We start from the raw sequence: 22,584 nt of genomic DNA on the forward strand, positions 1-22,584 counted from the left end.
TCTTCCCCCACTAAAGCATTACAATAAATAAAACATTTTAGTCCAGCAAGGCTGATCTCTTCTGCTGCGTATTTGTGTGTGTGCGTGTGTTTCCTGGAATTTAAGAGCAAAAATCATCACAGATAGACCCACATGTTTTTGCCTAATGCTCTGGAGAACAATCCACCAGGGAACACGATTCATTCCCGTTTGCCAGACAGAAAAGCACAATGTATAATTAAAAGTGTAAAGTGTAAAGATGTAATTGTTGGAGCGTTGATTATCATTAAATAGCTCTGCAGAAACATGACTGTAAGCCATATTTAGCATACTTTATTAATCGAGCAAGCTGTTTGTTGCTTCTCTTATGTAAGCTGGAGGAGGTGTGAAGGTTTTATCTGGCGTGAACTTTGATTTAAGAGTCACAATGGTGACTATAGCTAACCCAAATGTTAGATGTAATAGTGGTCAGCATATGGGAAATTATCATGTGTGAAATGCGAACTAATACCACCTTCAGCCCCCTTCTTGGAAAACAGTTTCACAGTAAGAGGCGTAGATGGAAAATGACATAGAGTGAAAGATATTTATCTTATTTTGTATCGTATATTATTCTGAGTAAACCTTTTATCTGTATCTGCTGATCAAGCTGATTATTATTTTACTTATACGGTAATGCCCCGTAGTAGTATGAAGCAAAATCATAAAACCAAATGTAAATTGTTCTGGTCCCTTTGTCTCATGTTACCACTAACATTATCAGAGTAGCCATTTACATGTAAAAATGGTTTAGTATTCGGTTTGTCTACATTTCACTTTAATGAACTGTTAAATAATCAAAGTGCATCATCTTTATAAAAATATCTATTAAGAGCAACTTATTTATTATAGTTCTATGATTGTCACAAATTGATTTGGATGACCTATAAAACCGTAAACATTATAAATTGTATTTCTTTACATCATCAAGCAAAAAGGTAAGCAAACGAGTTTTTAAAACTTCTATCTGTAAATGATTATTTTGCCCATAGTAGTATGAAGCAAAATCATAAAACCATATGTAAATTGATCTGATCCCTTTGTGCCCATTTTGAGCCATTTACATGTAAAAATGGTTTAGTATTTGGTTTGTCTACATTTCACTTTAATGAACTGTTAAATAATCAAAGTGCATCATCTTTATAAAAATATTTATTAAGAGCAACTTATTTATTATAGTTCTATGATTGTCACAAATTGTTTTGGATGACCTATAAAACTGTAAACATTATAAATTGTATTTCTTTACATCATCAAGCAAAAAGGTAAGCAAACGAGTTTTTAAAACTTCTATCTGTAAATGATTATTTTGCCCATAGTAGTATGAAGCAAAATCATAAAACCATATGTAAATTGATCTGAGCCTTTTTTTAATATTACCACTAACATTATCAGAGTAACTATTTGCAAGTAAAAATGGTTTAGTATTTGGTTTGTCTACATTTTTTATTTATTTATTTATAATGTTTTAAACAGAAAAAGATTAAAAGATAATCGGGCCTGACTCAGCATGAATGCTGTTTATCAGCAGGTTCCTGCTCTGCAGAACATAAAAACAGACAGACATCTCATCCATCAACACAGTACAAACAATCACTAAACATATAAAATAGAGAAGAGCAGGCTATTATCTCAGTGGCTACAGCAATAGTTGACCATCAGATGACGAGCATGTGATTTTTTAAAAAGTCCATCCAGAAAGTCTGTTGTGGATCTTATAGGCCCTCTTGTACAGTCTGTCTATTGGCTCCAAGATTTTACTTTAATGAACTGTTAAACATGATAATCATGTTCATAAACATATCTGCAATGATGAAAGTTCACCATCTTTATTAAAATGTTTATTAAAAGCAACTAATTCATTACAGCTCTGTGATTGTCACAAAATAGTTTGAGCGACCTATAAAACCGTAAACATTATAAAATTTATTTCTTTACATTAGCAAGTAAAAACGTAAGCAAACAAGTTTTAAAAACTTATATGAAGCCATAAAGACTTTACTATTTTATCACACCAAAATAACACTGATCCATTTTTCAAAGCTGCAGGTATGGCTGAACAGGTACCCATTCGTACTGTATATCCGCCTGTGTTTGTGTTTGCTTCTATCTGTAAATGATCATTTGCTCATTCTCCCAGTTCATCAATCACAAGCGACCGGAGTGTGTGGCTGCTGCCCTGGCTTTGCTTCACCATCACACTGAAACTGCACATCTATTATGCAGGTTCACATTAATCTTTTAAATCAGTCTTCAAATTAACGTACATCCTCCCTTAAGAGAAGGCTGTGATGCTGTGAAGAGTGTGTTCCTTGTTGCCTTTGATATGTTCCAGCTCTTTAACACATCAGGATAGTCAGAGTGCCCTCCATTGTCCAAATATTGTACTGCACATTGTTTGTTGCAAGCAGATGTGCTTAAACTGTTATTATTATTAACCACAGTTATGATCGCAGACTTAAGGAGTGAGATCCACCCCAGAAAGCATTTTTTGTTTTTAAAAGAGGTCTAATAGATGTCTAAACAAACTTGTCTTGGCTAAAACAATTTGCGCTGTCGATAATAATGTAATAGACATCTAGGCTAAAACTTATCATCAAATAAACAGAAATGAATGACTACACATATAAAGTCTGTCTAATCTGTCTGTTTGATGACTAGTCTAGTTTTGGGCTTTTCTTAAATGTCTTATTGGATTTTCACTGACAGCCCAAGTTTAGCCTTGTTTTAGTCAAGCTGTCTACATTTAGATGTCTATTAAATACAAAATTGTTTGCTAGGAACCAATCAATCGATAATCTAAAATACTTAGAATTGATAGCTACATCTGAATGGCAGTCAATGCAAAAAAGGTGTTTGTTAATCCAGATTTGGCATTACAGAGGGTGCTAACAGGGCCTTTAGACTCTTGGTCTTCAGTTACTATCAAATATCTTCTTGTGAACTTTATAATGTGTTACACCAATGAGTCTCAGCATCATTTGTTGTAGTCCTCAAGAGCGATGTACCCTAACACACTCTTCGAGTATTGCAGATCTGTGTTTTCACCAAGCGTTTCAGAGGAGTAAATGTAGTACATGCTGTCATGTTGCTCGGGGATGGTGTCTGTGGGTTGTGTTACCAAAGTTTGATGAACCTCTTCGCTTTCACTTTTGTCAATAATCTCAACGTCTGTGGTTGGGCAATCTTCATTCCTCTGCGTAAGGTTTCCCCACCACTTAGAAAGGAAATGACAGGCAAAAAAGATTTCATTAGAAATATTGAATCATAACCTCAGCCTATATAATACATTAACTGTTCCAAAAGTGCAAATGACAAGTTTTTACATTTACACTATACACTGTAATTTATTTGTTTATTTATATATTTATTTTTATATTATTTTATTTAGTTAACTGAACTAAAAGTTTTCAATGAAAAAAAAAAATGAAATGTTATGTACAAGAAACTTTGTTTTGTTGTGATGGCTCAAAGTTCAAATGCATTTCTTGTCCAACATAAACTTTTTTATGTTTTTTATGTTTTTAGTACATTCAGTTTACCTATTTGACCTCTTTAACAGGATGTAAGATAATCCTTTGTTGTCTTCTGAATGTGTTTGTAAAGTTTCAGCTCAAAATACCCATCAGATAATTTATTATAGCCTCTAGAATCAATGTAGCTGTTTTTGTAGCCTGTGGCTTTAAATGAAAATGAGATGCTTCTCTCCGCCCACCATTCCCATGTGCATGTCTGCTACTCATGCGTTATGTCAGATAAACAGCAGTCAGTAATAGAGACAGACAATGATGCAGCTGAAATAAGGTCACTAGTCAAACATAGAAAGAAAATTTATTTCATGTATTTGTAGTGGAGTTTATTCAAGCCTTTCTGAAATGAGTCACACAATGCCATTTGAAATACACACACGCACACACTTACACCATTCAGTCAATCAACAGCAGCCTCTAGTGGAATTACATGACCACAGCAGGCATGAATGGCACTCGCAAGAGAAAGTTGAGATCTTAAAAAGCATACACAGCGGCCTCTGGTGGATTTGTGAAAACAAAAGCCGCAAAAAACGTAGCTCCTGGGACTTATTTGGCACTCTCCAGAAATGTATATAGCGGTGCATTTTCAGAATGAGCCTGGGTTGCATTTTTGGCATTATGTTCCTGCAAGTCTCTGTTCAGGATCATTTAAATCAAATGGACACATTGTACTGGTTTGTGGTTTTTTTTCCCAACAACAGATTAATTAATATGCATCTGACTCAGTGTACAAGGTATGTGTGAGGAAATTTAAGTATAACAATTATGAAAAATGCAAATGAAAATTTCAGACTTAATGTGCAAAGACCGTAAAGCCTGGCTTATACTCGATACTTCTGATAGTTTGCATGAGTGTGCGAGGCGAATGTGACATCATCGATGTGTTTGCAAAGGTTTGACAGGATTTCGGCTGGCGGAGGGCACAAAACATTTTGAGACTCGAGCGAACAGTTCGTGTGGCTCTGCGTTTCAATTGAGTTGAATATGAATCACTCTGAAGAGATTTTTTGCGTGATCATAGAGATAACCTGATGGACAATAATTCTTGGCTAGAAATTGCAACAGCAAGAGAAAGGGGGATTTTTTTTGTTAAAAAGTTTAGAAAAACTTGAGGGATAAGTTTGTTAAAACCAAAAAGAGAGGCCATGGCAAAAGTGGAGACATGGGTGGATTTAATATTAAAGAATATTTGTTTTTCCACCTTTAGGTTTTAATTTAATACTTACAAAACTAAAATGAAGTAACAAATTATTTATTTGATAACTGATAAAGAATATTTGAACCTATCAGTTTACAATATACTGATGCCCTGTTTTCCTTGGATTTATTGGTGATAATGGATTATTCTTTCCATAATAAAAAATATTTTTGTAGAGCAACACAGTTCTGTTGCCATTAATATTTTAATAAACTTTAAAAGGTAGAACTGTATGAGATATGAACAAAAACAAGTGATGAAACAAAAAAAAATCTTGAATTGATATCAAAACCTTTATAATCATTCATTCATTTTCTTTTCAGCTTAGTTACTTTATTAATCTGGGGTCGCCACAGCGTAATGAAGCGCCAACTTATCCAACATATGTTTTACGCTGTGGATGCCCTTCCAGCTGCAACCCATCTCTGGGAAAAATCCATACACACTCATACACTACAGATAATTTAGCTTACCCAGTTCGCCTAAAGCATGTCTTTGGACTTGTGGGTGAAACCGGAGCACCCGGAGGAAACCCATGAAAACACGGGAAGAACATGCAAACTTATGAAGAAACGCCAACTGACCCAGCCGAGGCTCGAACCAGCGACCTTCTTGCTGTGAGGCAACAGCACTATCTACTGCACCACTGCGTCACATCTTTATAATCATTAAAATATTTTATAAAAAAATGATAAAATAATTAGTTTAAAAATCTATAACATATGATATGACGTAGTTATCCGTCTGATTTTAGGGTGGGTTTCTTTTGACCGCCCCTCCTGACGTTTTAAAGAATATCACAATGGCAAATGCATCAAGTGTAAAAGCCTTGTCTGTTTCGTGAGGTCTGTGACGTGGCACCAGGCAAAAAAATAAGTCAGGCTTAAGACTTACCTGCTTACTAGTGTGGGCAGATTTGCAATGTCGAAGCACAATCAAAAAAACTCTTTTAGTTTTATTCCACTAGAAGGCCAAAGTTACATCATGTACATTTAATTACCTAAAGAATATTTGTTTATCAATATAAAGACACTTTCACACCATGAAATGGACCTATGGGTGTAAAATGTTCTTCAATACAGATTTAAGAAAAATGTAATACTTGAGACATGTAAGCTCCCACAGTAATTTCCATTGGGTTTGTAAAATAAATAAATTGTAAAAAAGCCTTTAGTAGAGATTCTTCTATCTGTATGCACAGTTGCTCCAATTATCAGCAAGCAATGTGTCATGTAACAGTGTTTATTATCAGATAAAGCGCAAGGTTAAACAAACTGCCAAAACATCTTTATGTGCATGCATGTTTTGATATACTGGAGGAAAAAGTGAAAATATTAACATCTCAGATTTTTTTAAAGAGCTCACTTTTGAGAGTTATCCACAATTTGTTCTACATGTAACAACATGCTGGAAAAACTTTCACATTTTGTTGTATGACATACATCACCGACCTCAAACAAATGTTTCATGATGTGAAATGTTTGCAAAATGTAAACTGCTAACAAGCTGCTACAGGAGCACTACAACAAGCACAAAGATATAAGTCTATTTTTATACTTAAACAAATGAAGAAACCTCACATATCTGAAGTACAGAGTTTAGTCAAAGTTCACATTTGATTGTGTAAAATGTATGCAGTAAAACAAATTATGAAAGTCTCCTCAAATGCCTTACCTGAAACTGCTCAGTGTCCATGATTTTATGTTTTAAGTGTTTGGGATCTGGTACTTCAGGAAGAAGCAGTTTTCTAATTCTTTCAAGACCAAACAACGTCATCAGCGTTAAGATGTTTAACAAAAATAAATAAAAACAAACTGCTTGGAGAATATTATTAATAATTAAAGTGCTTCTCACCTTTGTTGAATCAGCAGACAAAAGAGAAGAAAGGTAATCAGTGGCAGCATGATTATCAAAATGTAAACCCATATGTAGTAAGATGATTTCACCATACAGACATCTGTGAACAAAATTCTTCATTTATTTATTGAAGGAAAATCATTTTTTTAATGTGCTCTTGGACCATAAAAAATTGGTATCATCAAAACAAGTCCAGGGGATGAATCTGATCCTATGTTTATTTTATATAACACAAAGAAACAGAAACTATACCTTTATTGTTTCCCCAACTTTGTACTTTTGTCCAGTTGCTCCAGTCCTTTTCCAAACACTCATACTTCATTCTTATTCTGAAATCATAATTCATCTTCGTGCTTAAAGTAGACAAGTTTAAATGATTCTCCTCTTGATTATTTTGAAGTTTGATCCTGTGACTTCTCTGCATGAAAGCAAAACAGCCTGTAAGATTCTCTAGATTCGAATTTCATAAGGTTCACAAGCATCTTACTCCGTCATTATTTAAACAATTGTGTATGTCTCAGTTTGATGCTTGCAATAATCTTTACTGAAACTCTGTTGATGTGTAAGTGTCTGTGAGAACTCAGTACTGTACCTCCCAGTCTTTCTCACATTGGCGCTTGTACTGCACTTCTGTGTTAAAACACTGAGGGTCCGCATTATTATTTGCAACTCTCCATATTACTTTAACACCATATGGTGTTTTACTAATATTAAATACAATCCTGTCCGGGTCGATGTCTTCTATGGGTTCTTAAAAGGAATAAAGCATTTCTGATTAGGTATATGCAAAAACAGCACAAAGATTTTAAACTCATAGCTGTCATTGTGCATGCTGATTTATCATATGTCTCTTTTGAATACTTCATTTTGATTGGTCACTCAAATCAAATATTGCTTTAATATTTCATGATTAGAACAGTTTTTTGTTTTTTTTTGGCGATGTTGAATATTTCTAACTTCACTGTAAATGCTGAGTTTCAAACAATTCCTTCCTGTTGTCCCAACACAGTGTAAATTAACTTAATTTAGTTTTTACAAATTTAAGTAGATTGAACATAAAACACTTACGTTGTCCCAAAAAAACACAAGAATCATGTTGATTCAACTCATTCTAAATAAGTAGTTTGAACAAAAACGATTTTTTGGAATGTTCTTTCAAAGGCTTTTGTACCACAAAAGCAACTTGAGCCATTCAGCTAACCAATTCCATTAAAAATAAACATTGTAGGACTGTAGATTTCAACACATGTAAAAACATACCCCCGTATACATTTCTGGAGAGCGTGAATTATATAGTCAGAAGTACATAAGATAATAAGATTTCATCTTTAAAATGAACGCAGAGATGCGGTATGACGCTGCTGACGGCACCATGTACATCTGAGATGCAGAGAGGAGTTGACTGAGACAGCAGGGTTTGAGTCCAGTGAGGAATGGTTCCAGAAAGCAGGTAAATCAAAAACAAAAGGTAAAAAATAAAATAAACAAGTAAATAAAAGGGTGAGAACGTGGTAAGATCTTAAAATGTCAGGCAACTGTGAGGGCTTTTTTTTATCGCTTTTGAAAACACTGTCAGTTGGGTTTAGGAAAGGGGGTGGATGGGGGGGATTGATTGGTCGGTGGGTCAGTCAATCAGTCGACAGTGGCCTCTGGTGGATTTACATGAGAACAGCAAAGAAAATTTTGAGATCTGAAAAAGTGTACACAATGGCCACTGGTGAATTCACAGTAACAAACTACAACTGCAAAAAATGCACTGTACCTCCTGGGACGTATTTTGCACTGTCTATATAGAAATGCATACAGGGGTACATATCGAGTATGTATCAAGTTAATTTTGTGATAACTGGCAGCATTATCCATGATCTGCTACTCTATGCGTCATTTTCATTACTCAATGTAAACACATATGTTTAATACAGGATTTTTGTACAGAAAAACTACACTGTACAGTCAATTACACCATGCAGAAATTAGCAGTGAGCAAATGTTCTATGGTAGAGTTTTTATATGTACAACCTTTGAATGAGCAGTTTTATATTTGCCCATGTTTTTAAACGTTGTCATATCATTGGCAGCATTTTATTTGTCGTTACAGTATATGCAATTACACATACTTCTATCTGTCTTTAAAAGATTAATAAACAACACTGCAAAAAACCATCAGGGTTTTACTTCATGAATGTGTTCTGACTGAGTCTTTGACAAGGTATACAGGATACCAGCTGACATATAAATGCCTCCCCCTCCTCAGGCTTTTTGATGTGGCTCTCCAGGAAAGCATGTGCACCGCTGCCTGTCAGCAAGCTTATCATCATCATCATCATCATCATCATCATCATCATCTGAACCTTATCTAAACGAATACTGGCAAGAATGTGTGTCAATTGCTCCTATCCTACAAATCTGACCTATAACTCATACATTGGGCAAACACCTGTTTCCAGTGAGTGTACAGTTCCATTTGTGGGACTTGTTATTGTATGTGATCAATACTACACTAGTTCCTTACTCTCATAATGCAGTGAGAAACATTTTCTCACGCTCCTCAATCATTAACTTATAGCATATCTTTATAGATACATTGATAGACAGATAACATTTAAATATAATCAACACCTAATGTATTCAAAAGTCACTTTAAAATGTAAATATTGAATGTTTATTCTCTAAATTAGAGGTATTTTTTTTAATAAACTCACCTTCCTCATCATAATCGTCTGGACCAGCACTAGACCAAGCAAAGAGCAAGGTAGGGAAAAACAATAAACACAAACTCCAGTTGATCATGACTAGCTCACGTCTAAGTTACTTATGAAGAGCTCTCAGAGGAACAGGTGACAATATATATATACTGTACACCTGAAACACTCCACTCATTTCCTTCCTGTATGGCAAGCCATTTTAACATTTAATAAAATAAGAAACTTATGTACTTTTAATCTTCTAGTACTCATTATTGCCTTCTAGTGCTTATTTACTGATACATTTGTAAAAGAATCTAATGTTTATTCATCAATAGATAAGTTCTTATTTATTTAGCACCAATTTATGACACATTAGTACCTAATAATGAGTAGTAATTTTATTATTGCTAGACAGAGATTTAACTATGTATTCCAATCTTTATCACCATATTTTTACATACAGTGTAATTATTGATTAGGCACTAGTATCACTTTTAAAATACTGCTTTAAAAGTATAAATACTTACTGCTGCTTATTAGATACTTGTGTGTATTCGATCAAATTTTTTACTTGTTATATTAGTATTTATTCATTAGATAGTAGTTCTTATTAGATACTAGAAGATATTTATTACATATAAGCATTTAAGTATTGTCTAGTTCTAAGTTACAAGGGCCAGACAGAATCTGCTGACGTTTTTCGCTATTTCTGCTAAGAATTAAAAAAAAAAAAATCGGTGGATTTATATGTAATTATTTTAGGAGTATCATAACTAAAAACAATATACTGTATGAAATCAACAAATAATAAATTTTTAACTTTTATTTAATTTTTACAATGCAGCTCCAATTAGATCAACTTCTTTGGTAAACAAAGCAAGTCTCTCAAATAAAATATCTACTAAAAGACAAAACATATTACTTTACAAACGATATTGTAAATGAATCGTATAAACATTTTATTATTACTATTATTATATCACAATAATATTAGTGAAAATAATTAAAAAACTGAACAAATAAACATTTACACACATTTACACAAGTAAATAAATAGATTTAGTGATGGGCTAGAAATCTGTAAAAATCTACCGATTTCTGAACGCACTTATTCCGTGTGGACCTACTATAACTAGTAAAAAAGCAGTTTTGACTAACGTTTAAAAGATATAAAATTATATTAGTAAAATATATTAGTGTCTAATAAATAATTAATTTATTCATATTCCTTTGGCTTAAGGCTGGTTTACAGTTCTGCATCGATTAATCTGTGTGACCTATGGCCAGCCTTGTGTGTAGTCGTGCATTTATACTTCTGCGCACTGTTTATGTTCTGAAGCAGGCAGAAAGTTTTTTTGTTCCTCTGTGTCGAGTTTCTTCGTGGGTGTTGTTTTTCTTTTCTGAATGCTACCTTAACGTACAAGTAGCTAAAACTCGCTCATTCGGAGGCGGGAACTGGTGGACGTGCAACAACTTTAATCATAAGGTAAACACAAAACAAGTTTCCATCTGGAGCGACACTTTTAAACACTCGCTCCAGCAGGCTTGTGTAGATCTTAGCACCGCTCACGTCACAGCAACCAAGCCAACCACTCCCAGAGCTTGTGATATGTCAGGTCAATGGGACATGTACTTACATTTTTTAAGAGGTGCATGTCAGCGTCGGCATCAGCCACAAGTCAAGACGAATTCTATGCGACAGCATGAAGTCTGCGCCGGATCAAACTCGTGTGCTTGATGCAGAACTATAAATCAGTCTTTTGTTTCTGATTTAGCATAGGTCACCACAGTGGAATGAACCACCAACTATTCTAGCATATGTTTTATGCAGCTGATGCCCTTCCAGCCACAACACAATACTGGGAATTAAATCAGTACAACCTAATAAACTATTAAAGTTATTAATATCTGCTATTTTCCTCCTTGCCAACACTAAACCGGAAACCACTAGGCACAAGTTTACCCAATGATTTATCAGCACTTAATAGAAAATACACGATTGTCTAAAACAGGGGTCACCAATCCTGGTCCTGGAGGGCCAGTGTCCCTGCAGGGTTTAGCTCCAACGATGTTTCAAGCATACCTAATAAGACCTTGATTAGCTTGTTCAGATGTGTTTGATTAAGGTTGGAGCTAAAATCTGCCAGACACTGGCAAGTTCGTTGACCACTTGTCTAAAACTTTGAATGAAAACAAAAAGCAGTATGTTCAACAGTCTCAATGTAAAAACAGCTTGCCATAGTTCTCACCCCCTCATTTCTTATTCTTGGAATGCTCTTTTGAGTCAAGGGTGAGGGAGGGTTTTGATTGTAACTTTTATGTCACTGGTGACTCTTATTCATTTCACATTTATTTCTTAGGACTCTAGTTGGTTCTTGGTAGAAGTTGTTGTTAGTTATTTCACCCAGTTCTGAAATCACTTTTTAAGTTCTTTTGAAACTAAGAAAACTTTTACAGTATATTCATCATAAAATGATCAATGCTCCGGCATTTAAACAGGCTACACTTTTGGCAATGGACGATAGCTAAAGCTAATATGCGAATATGAAATATGTATAATGTAAAATCACAAATATATGAATTTAACTGACAAGTACCCATACAGACACTGTAAACAAAAGTTTAATTAACTAGAAAAAAATGGATTTTGAAAGCATAATGATAGTTTTGATACAAATACATACAAAAATGTATAATAAATGAATAACAAACCTTTTTTTTAGAGTAAGAGAAGATTTAAACTTACAAAATAAGATATTACAGTTCATAAATCATTTTTTACTTCTATCTGTGAATATTTTTTTATAAATGTCTGTTGCACATGATTAAAATATTATAAATATGTTATATTTATATTTGAGTGTATTTTGAGTGTGAGTGAGCTTCATTCCTAAATAAAAATAATTAAAATGTTTATTAGGTTTCGTTATCTGCCAGGTTTATATGTCTTTACAGAAAACTGACTATAACTGGTTCATCACTGCTTTTGTTTTAAGATCTTTTATATTAATTTCACATTAATTTGACTTTTTTACTTTTAAGTACAGTTGAAGTCAAAAGTATTAGCCCCCATTTTTCTTTTTCAAAAATGTCCAAAATTATGTTAAACCAAGCAAGGAATTTTTCACAGTATTTCCTATAATATTTTTTCTTAATATGATATAATTAATTTATTTTCAATTGTCCACAGAACAAACAATATTATACTGTAATTGGTCTTAATTTTTCATGATGTATTGACTTTATTTTTCATCAATGTCAGGTTGAGGTATTTTAAAACTTTATATATATATATATATATATATACTCTTTGAATTTTTTTTTATCTTTTGTAAATATTTCCCAAAGCAAGAAAATTTTCACAGTATGTATGTTAATATTTTTGACTTTTTGCAGAAAGTCTTATTGGTTTTATTTTGACTAGAATAAAAGCAGTTTACATTTTTAAATAAATTTTAATGTAAAAAGTAATAGCCCATTTAAGCTATATATTTTTTATAGTCTACAGAGGAAACCATTTTTATTCAAACCTGCCTAGTTAGCCTAATTAACCTAGTTAAGCCTTTAAATGTCACTTTAAGCTGAATACTGTCATCATGGCAAAGATAAAATAAATCTGTTATTAAAACTATATGTTCAGAAATGTGTTGGAAAAATCTTCTCTCCGTTAAACAAAAATTGGGGAAAAAATAAACAGAGGGGCTAATAATTCAAGGTGTTTAATAATTCTGACTTCAACTGTATACAATAACATTTGTGTCAACAATATCAACTTGTGAACAATAGGTTCAATTAAACTTTTTTCCTGGACAATAAGGTTGAAAATGTTCATTAGGATTTTGTAACTTGCATTTTTGTAGTCTGCAATTTTGTAGTTGACAAAACTAACGTTTGTTTTATTGTTTATTAAATTTTGTATCTCCCTAAAATAATCTTTCAACAACTATTTAACTGTCAAAGAACAAGTAAATTACTACAGAATTTACTTATACTTTTTCTATAACTAAGTTATCAAAAACTGATTTATCTCACCACAGGCTCAGAACTCAGAGTTCAGCTACTAACCAACCACAGCAGGAAGAAGAAAACAGGGCTTAGACAGATAACCACACTAATAAAACAATGTTAAAGTCTTTCACTTTTAGCTTTTAACAACAACATAATGCTTTAACTAGTCTTCTATAATTATCAATCACAAAATCCTACCAGATGGTGTTGTCACTGTGCCACAAAAGATAAAAATTATGTTATGAATAAACATTTATTTACCTCTCTATGCTTCCAATAACAACATTTTTTCCACACAGCTGTTCAAAAGAGTTGTTTTGGTAATTTCCTTTATTGTATCAAATAACACATCTCTTGTCTTATTAACAAAACCATTCAAGCAACTTGATAATAATGTTGTAGATGTAGAATCCATCATAAAATAAATGCAATAAAGAGAGTTTCTTCATTATGATATGAACATATCTGATGTTGGGCATCAACTATTACACAAAAGCAAGTCTTACATGTAAACAGTCACATTTAAGACCCTGGAGCTGTTGTTTTGTAGTAGATAATGATCATGTTTTTGCACTCAGATTCAGTGTATTATACTTCAAAGTCAAAAGGAAGTGAATCTGTGTTTATTTATCTTCTAATGAAAACCAACCTTTAAAAAAATGCCAGTATGCCCTAATTATTTTGCTTATTTGATTTTTTACTCAAGACTCCTTTCTCTTAGTAATATTTAATATCTACATTTTAGCAATCTTAACATTTGAGAATCAGGTTGACTTTTCTTAGTCTGGTTTAAAATAAGTTTTCAACTTGGAAAGTAAACATAAATTAAATATCTTCTATAAATTTTCTTTTTTTACATGTTTTCTAGCTTTTTCCTGAATTTTTCTTTCATTCATTTTCCTTCAGCTTAGTTCCTTATTTTTTAAAATCTTTTTATTTGTTAATTTCTTTTGAAAAAATATTTATATACACTACTTAACAAAAGTCTTGTCGCCTATTCAAGTTTTAGGAATAAAAAATAATAACTTTTGGTTGATCATTTGATATCAGAAGTGGCTTATATGAAAAGAAAAAGCCTCCCGAGTACACTTATTTGACAAAAATAATATATGATGATGCCTTGATTTTTTATTATTTAATTAGGACAGAAAGATCTGACTTTGGTTAGACAAAAGTATTGTCACTTAACAGAAATAATGTACAGTATAGAATATAAAGCCATGGTGCAGTGGAAAAAGAATTAATATTGTGTATGACTCCTATGAGCTTGGACGACTGGGCTGGCCAATCCCGGAGCACCTTGACCTTCTTTGCTTTTAGAAACTTTGATGTGGAGACTAAAGTACACCCCCTACTGAATGTAACCCCAAACCATGATTTTTCTTTCACTAAACTTGACTGATTTCTGTTAGAGTGCTTTTATGTAAGAGTTTCCTGTCATTTTGGGTGACTTTAACTGCAGTTCCGCAGATTCACATTCACTCATGAACATTTCATTCATGTCCCGTGACAAACTGGGGTATTAGATGCAAAAAAGGAGTAAGGACTGGTGAGAGTGTTATGGAATTGAATAATGCACGCCAAATGGAAAGAAAAAACTTCCACATTTTGCGATGTGTGGGCGTGTGTGTGGTCCTTTACTGAAAGCTGCGTGTGTGGATCTTGTCGGAAAACATGGCAAAAAGTCCTACATGACGGTAATAGTTTAATTGTGGTGTTTACTTCAATAATGCCACTAATATATGCATACTCCACATGTCTTAATTCCATTTCCATTTAGTTCAGTTATGACTTTAGTCGGATTAAGGTCATCAAAAATTGCTGTTTCGAGCTTATGTAGGCCTACAGTTTAAAATTCATGTTTAACTGAATAAACATATAGTAAACACAAGTACATCTTACTGAACATCTTTTATTTTCATCACCAATTATCATAGTAGAACAGATTCTCAAGCAGTTTGTGATGCATTTTGGAAACCGGAGATGAGTCCCTGGTCTAATGCGCCACCTGGCTTGAGAAACCCATTCTCAAAGACTTACTTTTAGACATTATTTGGGTAGCACACATATTCTGAATGCCTTTGGCAGAATTCAAATGTATAATTTTAATCTAGATTAATTCCAAGATTACAGTGAGATAAATCTATATATTATATATTATATATATATATATATATATATATATATATATATATATATATATATATATATATATATACAATTTTGTAACTTAATGGAAGAAGTACTGATTAATTTCCATTTTTCTACAAATTTCTTTTTATTTCACAGTGTAGTCTACTAATTATTCTTTTTACACTACATTCTTGGTGCTTTGAGATCCCAAACAAGGACAGTGAAATGTGTCTTATCACAGCATGAATTCATCAGAGATCCACAATTCTTTCGAATTCTCTTCTTGTAATAGAGATTAATGAGACTTATGCTTGGCATTTACGAAACGTTGAATGACACTGACCACACCAACCTTGTCATTTCAATTGTGGCTCAGAGAGGGATGGAGCGCCGGCCCGGAGATGTCAAGCTAGAGAGTGAAGGAGAAAAGCGAGAGTCGACTCAAAAGACGAGGATAAATCTTTGAGCAGCACTCGATTTCGTCTGGGCTGCGGAGCAATTCTCCCCCTTTGGGAAGGGCTGCGTGTCTGCAGAGAAACCGAGCGAAGACGAGACCTGTCAGGAACAAAGAGCGAAATTCCAATGATATGTTTAGCTAAAAGGGTGAGAGAAAAGTGAATCAAAGCGGTGCAGGATCAAAGAAACGCTTCAGTAAAGTCAACTTGGCCGCCAAGAGACCAGCAGGGGATGCATATGATTTATAAGTTGTTCTTCAGAACCTTCTGATGTTGAAGAATTGATTGTTATTGTTGCTAGAGAGAAGAAGAAGAAGACGTGGGACTGAGGTGGAGGGTCACCTATTTGCGCTTCAAAAGTGCTGTTTTGTGATGCGTGACAGTCGTTAAACACTGGTGTGACACCGCTGGTCTTAAACAGAGGAACTGGAACGTGTCAGGAGCAATAAGTCGACACAAGAAAACAGCGGAAATGAAAGCAGCAGTTTTGTTTGTTTGCTTTGACCACTGACTTACAATCAAACAGACAGATCTGAAAGTCAACATGATGATCGCTGACAGTTTGTTTGAGGCGAGGGCGATGTAAAGGTCAGCGCAAAAGGGTCAGTGTCAAGGGTGCGATACAAGAGACGTCCAGCTCTCTGATCTACTCTTGCTTTGGTTAAAGCCGAGTGTTATCATCTTTTTAATAATTCATATGTGCATTTGCATTAGCAAAGCTGGAAAATCCACAGCAAAATGTTATTTAAATGTAATGTTCTTTATCATCATCAGTAGACTAAAGGCACATGATTAGATCAGATTTTCTTTTGATAATTGCTGAAGGTTGTATCAGTGTATATGTTAGTACAGTATATACCCAATATACTGTAAAGAAGGCTTCATATAATATCATATCTAATAATAAGTATATTCATAAAAATAACTCCACATTTGGTGTAATATCAGCAAAAAAAATATATACATTTTGCGATAAACACTCATTCAATCATTTTCTTTTCGGCTTAGTCCCTTTATTAATCTGGGGTCGCTACAGCGGAACAAACCGCCAACTTATCCAGCCTATGTTTTGCGCAGCGGATGCCCTTCCAGCTGCAACCCATCTCTGGGAAACATCCATACACACTTATTCACACTCATACACTACGGACAATTTAGCCTACCCAATTCACCTGTACCGCATGGCTTTGGACTGTGGGGGAAACCGGAGCACCCCGAGGAAACCCGCACGAAAGCAGGGAGAACATGCAAACTCCACAAAGAAACGGTAACTGACCAAGCCGAGGCTCGAACCAGCGACCTTCTTGCTGTGAGGCGACAGCACTACCTACTGCGCCACCGCGTTGCCCCAAACAAACATTAGGCCTAAAAAGAATCCAAACATTTTCAGCCAATATTACGAGCAAGATTCAGTAGAAGAACTATTACAAATGTAGAATAAAAAACATGTGTATCCAAATCAATCATAAGTTTGTAAAGGCTGGTGTCTATCTAGAATTGGATTTTATTTTATTTTAGGTCAGCATATTATTATTATTATTATTATTAAACATTATTATTATTTTTTTTACTATTATTTTCCCAGTATTAATAATTGCTGACGATTTTATCAGAATATACACTGTAAAAATGGCTTTACAAAATATTATAGCTAATAATAAGTAGAGTAATAAGAAGAACTCCACATTTATTGCATTATAAAGGACCAAAACATTTTCAGTCAAAATTTTAAGCAAGTTTCAGCAGATGAACCATTACAAATGTAGCATAAAAAACATGTGTATTACAATCATTTATAATTTTGTAAAGGCTGGTGTCTTTCTAGAACTAAATTTTGTTTTATTTTAGGTCAGAATATTTAAAAAGAGGGAAAAAAAATTACATGAATGGGGTTACTACTATTCCTGCAAGCTAAATAAATTAATATAATAAAAAAAATTTTCAGTACTTATAATTGTTGATGATTTTTTCAGTATATACCCAGCAGAAATGGCTTTACATAATATTAAATCTAATAATAGGTATAGTAAACGTAAAGAACTCCACACTTGGTGTATTACTAGTAAACTTATTCTTCCCATAATCACTGCACTATTTAATACTTGAATTTTTTTTTTATTGCACATATTCATTGCACTACATTGCATATCTATCTATTTATCTGCACACTTCTGATTATTAACAGCAACCTGTATATATATTCATCTATTGTAAATCTCTGTTCATAACTAATACAACCTGTATATACATCAGTACATCCATCTGTAAATATCATCATTGTTTTTTCCATAATTGCACTTTATAACTTACCTATATCCTAAACTTGCTGCTATTGTACTGCTGGTTAGACCTAAACTGCATTTCGTTCGCTTGTACTTGTACATGTGGAATGACAATTAAGTTGAATCTAATCTAATCTAAAAATCTTTTGTGACAAACAAACATTAGGCTTATAAAAGATCCAAATATTTTCAGCCAGTATTTAAAGTATGTTACAGATTAATGTGTTGTGATATGAAAATTCCTAAAATTTACTCTAAATGTTTAAATAATAAATAATTATGCACTTTTCCATGATAACAATATATCATGCATGTTCATTCTCACAATACTGTATTATTCTATTAGTTTCTCAGCCCCCTTCAAGTTAGTTATCAGGGTTGGACATCAGTGACATTTTGCAGTGTACAACACAAAAGCACCTGAACAAAAACATGTTTATTGAGAGATAACTGCAAAAACCACAAGTCCCTTCAAGACACAAGGTACTTACTTTGTAAGAACTTTCTCCTCATCTCAGAGCCTTATCAGCTTATCTCAAGCAAAACAGTCTGCACAGTTCCTGTGAAAAGAAAGAATTAGTGCATACTTTAATTTTTCTATCTCTCTTAATATGGGAGGACAGTATGTGATTTCTGATGCTGACATGACCTGGAGTTACCTTTACGCTCATTACAGGCCAGAAGATTAAATTACAAATGTAAAAAAAAAAACAAAACATGAGAATCATTTGTAATTTTGCAAAAGTGTCTCTATATTTGGATTTTATTTTATTTTAGGTCAGAATATTTACAAAGGAAAATAAATACAACATAAATGGGGTTATTACACTTATTGCAAGCTGCATAAAATAATAATAATAATAATAATAATATTATTAGGACAGCACAGTGGCGCAGTGGGTAGCACGATCGCCTCACAGCAAGAAGGTCGCTCGGTCGAGCCTTGGCTGGGTCAGTTGGCATTGCTGTGTGGAGGTTGCATGTTCTCCCTTCGTTCGCGTGGGTTCCCTCCGGGTGCAAAGACATGTGGTTTAGAAAAATTGGGTAGACTACCCTATTCCGTAGTGTATGTGTGTGAATGATGTGTATGGATGTTTCCCATTGATGGGTTGCAGCTAGAAGGGCATCTGCTGCGTAAAAAAAATGCTGGATAAGTTGGCGGTTCATTCCGCTGTGGCACCTAAGCTGAAAACAAAATGAATGAACGAATATGTCAAAATGTTTGACAGGTACTATAGGATAAAAGTTTTTTAAGCAAAAGAAGTCAATTGAAACAAGTTTTTTGAAAGTAAAACAGCTCAATTAATTAATCATTTATAAATAAAAAATAAAGAAAAAAGGCTTTAGGTTTGTTGTCTTTATTTTTTAAATATTTATCACGGACTGGGATCAGATAAGCTGTATGCATGAGAATGTGTTTATGAATTATTGAAATATTAACTAATCTGTTGGAATATTTAGGTAAATCTGCACTTTGAAGAGGTTTGGATGTCAAAAAAAGTTTTATAAAATAAACTTTTACAATTTTACAAGTCAGAGAGTTCATTCGTTTACTTATAAAGGTCTATAATTAATTAATTTAACTAAAGCTAAAACACAACACCCTTACATCGATTCGATATTACTGTTGTTGTTTGCTTTTTTTAGTTGTTTGTTTCTTTTTTTCAAACTGAATGAAAGAGTATAAAGGTGCGTGACATGACAGATAACATGGCATGCAAGACATCTGAGGCGAGCGGCGTGTGTGTATGTATGTGTGTTTATGAGATGCAGCCAGCAGAAGGCAAGGTAAGAGTGGTCCACTGGGACAACTCAGAAATAACAACAAAGAGGCATCAGAGGTCTGGATGAAAGCCCTGTCATGAAATATTTCACTTCTCACAGTCCACACCTCAATGAATGTGTGCTCATGAACTGACTGACTGAGGCCGCAGCCAGAGCACATGGGATTTTGACCTCAACAAACCATGGATCTGGTGGATACCTCAATATAGTCACATTTAATATCGCAGAACACAGTCACTGAACTTGTGCTTTAGCTCCAGTATCTGTCAAATGTTTAGTTGGTGGTGTAACTCATTCGTTTTGCTCTGTCACAATTAAGTCAAACGGCTTTAAAAATGACTCTGAATTGCACTAAAATGGATGAATTCACTGAAGTTTAAACAAATAAACAGTAAAATTGAAATAATAACAGACTGGATGCTTGTTTTAGTGTTTTGAAATGGTTTAAAGTTGATGTTTGTTTTAATCCCGTCTTGTTTATTCATGTTACATCTCAAAACCTTTACTTTGTTTTATTTTCATTTCAACAGTGCCATCAAGTGGACTTCTCACATGTCTGCTTAGCTGTAACAGGCATAACTCTTTACTGTGCAATAAGAAAAATGCTAAAAAGTAAATGCAATTTATTAGATGTTGAACCAACTTCCTGAGAAAATGTACAATAACTCTCTGATTCATAAGAGAAAGCAGATAATGTTTTAATTTGACGTCAGATGTGGTCAGTGAACACATATTTTCCAGAGTATCAACATGTGGAAGCGATTGTCCATTTCCTGTTATCTGAAGAAAGTTAATGGTTTTAAAACCAGTCATTTTAATATCAAAGCACTTAACACTAGTATTATAATTACTTGCAGGTTTTGCCAATTCCAAAGCCCCGTCAAGGTTGCATTTGAAGAAAATTGCTTAATATTTATCTGACATGTACAGTATGCTTGGAGTCGGACAAGGCAGTTCACATTACAGAAGATTGCTTTGCATTATAGCCATTTTGGTAAATTACATTGGCCTTTGATCTCTAGAGGTTGATTGACTTGCATGGTTTTCATTACTTGCAAAGTCTTTTTGGTGATACTAGTAAACAAAATCAAAGACAGGGAGACAGTGTACAGCTGTGCTTTAGATATTAGATTGAGTCTTGATTACAGAGGCTTTGAAATGCTGTAGCAGTTGTTTTGCTGTTTTAACCTTAAATGTGTATGCTTTCAAAATGAGCGTTCAAGTAGTGTTGTCCTGTATTATCCTGTTCGCTCCTGTCATGCCAAAACGAATGAAAGCCCGTCTGGCAGCGTCCACACCAGCCATAACTCACCTTATCTGTATCAAGCAACTAAAATACAGCTCCTGAGATGAACATCTGACAGTTAGGGCTAATGATGAAACTTCTACTCATGATATGAGGACAGCAGCGATGTTTACGAGCGAGCTAAATATTGCATATGGTACAAAGACGATACTGTTACTTCATATGTGCTTAAATACCTCTCTAAAATCACGCAAAGACTCTCAAAGAGCGTAAAAGGGTATCGGTCTGTCAGTCACGTGCGTTTGTTGTGTGACGTCACACCGGCGCCATTTTTGTGGTATCGCTTTGCGTGACAGCTTGAGAGACACATAACGCAAGAGAGATGCATGCCATAAAAAGGTCTGGAGAAGTACAAGAAAATCGAGAGCACGCGGTACCTCAATAAACTAAACAACAATACCAGGGATCGTCATTTTGATAAACTGACTTACATGCAGGGTATAGATCCGTTTGAATTAACTGCAAACCAACGGAGTGCGCTGCCGCCGACCCCTCAGTGCTGATAATAATGACATGTCATACTGTACATCATCAATGTCTTAATATACATTGTTTTAGTTTGAACACCATTAAACCACAGTAAGTATTTGTAATTATGTATTGATTTTTTTATTTCATTTGATACATCTAATACTACTTACATTTACAAACTATTGGATAGATGTTTGTATACAAAGTATTTTACAAATATGAACCATAAATGTAATGAAAGCAACAGAACAAAAAATGTAAATACTATCATAATTTAATAAGTCAAATACATTGAGTGCATAGACAACAACATTAAATAAAATAAACAGATAAAATAATACACCCAAATATTAGGATATGTTGAACACAAAAACAGATATTATGATAAAAGCTGAAAACCTGTAACTACTGACTTCCATTGTATTTGTTGGTTTTTCTACAATTTCAATTACAGATTTTCAGCTTTCTTTATGATATCTTTCTTAGTGTAAAGAGAAAAAATAAACTCATAAAGGTTTACAACCACTTGATGGCAGGTAAATAGTAAGTGACTTTAAATTTGTGGGTGAACTATTTAGCTCAAACTATTGACTTATTGTTTAACTTAGCAAAAGCACTTGTCTCAGTTCTTTAAAGGATTATTTAGTTCAAGTAATAACTGCTTACCTTGTGTTTGGTTCTGATGTACCAGTTTTGTTATTGTGAAGAACAAAAGCAATAAATGAATTAACAACACATTTTAAGTCATCCTCCATTTATTTACATTTATACAATTGATATTTTTATTAAGGCACTGAGGGAAAAGTCATTTCTGGAGGAATGCCTCTAGATGTATACTGTTTACATAAGAC

The 22,584-nt window shown here is 33.8% G+C and overlaps 1 protein-coding gene across 9 annotated transcripts; it reads right to left on the reverse strand.

Moving 5' to 3' along the window:
- Nucleotides 1-1,844: 1,844 nt before the first annotated feature.
- On the reverse strand, nt 1,845-21,782 carry crlf2 (cytokine receptor like factor 2). 9 transcript variants are annotated; one of them, XM_087265848.1, is made up of 8 exons: nt 21,694-21,782; nt 18,663-18,731; nt 15,787-15,989; nt 7,199-7,356; nt 6,859-7,024; nt 6,604-6,706; nt 6,424-6,502; nt 1,845-3,235 (listed from the first exon to the last, which is right to left on the reverse strand). In XM_087265848.1, the coding sequence occupies exons 5-8, from the start codon at nt 6,950-6,952 to the stop codon at nt 2,996-2,998; spliced, it is 516 nt and encodes a 171-aa protein (XP_087121974.1). In that variant the 5' UTR covers nt 6,953-7,024; nt 7,199-7,356; nt 15,787-15,989; nt 18,663-18,731; nt 21,694-21,782; the 3' UTR covers nt 1,845-2,995. The 9 variants fall into 9 exon arrangements, with proteins under 9 accessions (XP_087121974.1, XP_087121970.1, XP_087121972.1 ...); XM_087265844.1 differs by lacking the exon at nt 21,694-21,782 and adding an exon at nt 21,269-21,509; XM_087265846.1 differs by lacking the exon at nt 7,199-7,356 and having other exon boundaries at nt 6,859-6,935.
- Between the last annotated feature and the right edge of the window lie 802 nt (nt 21,783-22,584).

This window comes from Danio rerio, chromosome 9 (genome assembly GCF_052040795.2).
Source record: "Danio rerio strain M-AB ecotype USA chromosome 9, GRCz13ab, whole genome shotgun sequence".
NCBI lineage: Eukaryota > Metazoa > Chordata > Actinopteri > Cypriniformes > Danionidae > Danio > Danio rerio.

Excerpts from the sequence above, each read along its gene's own strand:
- crlf2 (XM_087265842.1), bottom strand. The coding sequence starts at position 9,396 with ATGATCAACTGGAGTTTGTGTTTATTGTTTTTCCCTACCTTGCTCTTT. Across the intron at positions 7,357-9,308 it reads AGACGATTATGATGAGGAAG|AACCCATAGAAGACATCGAC; the intron begins GTGAGTTTATTA and ends ATTCCTTTTAAG. Across the intron at positions 7,025-7,198 it reads AATGTGAGAAAGACTGGGAG|AGAAGTCACAGGATCAAACT; the intron begins GTACAGTACTGA and ends GCTTTCATGCAG.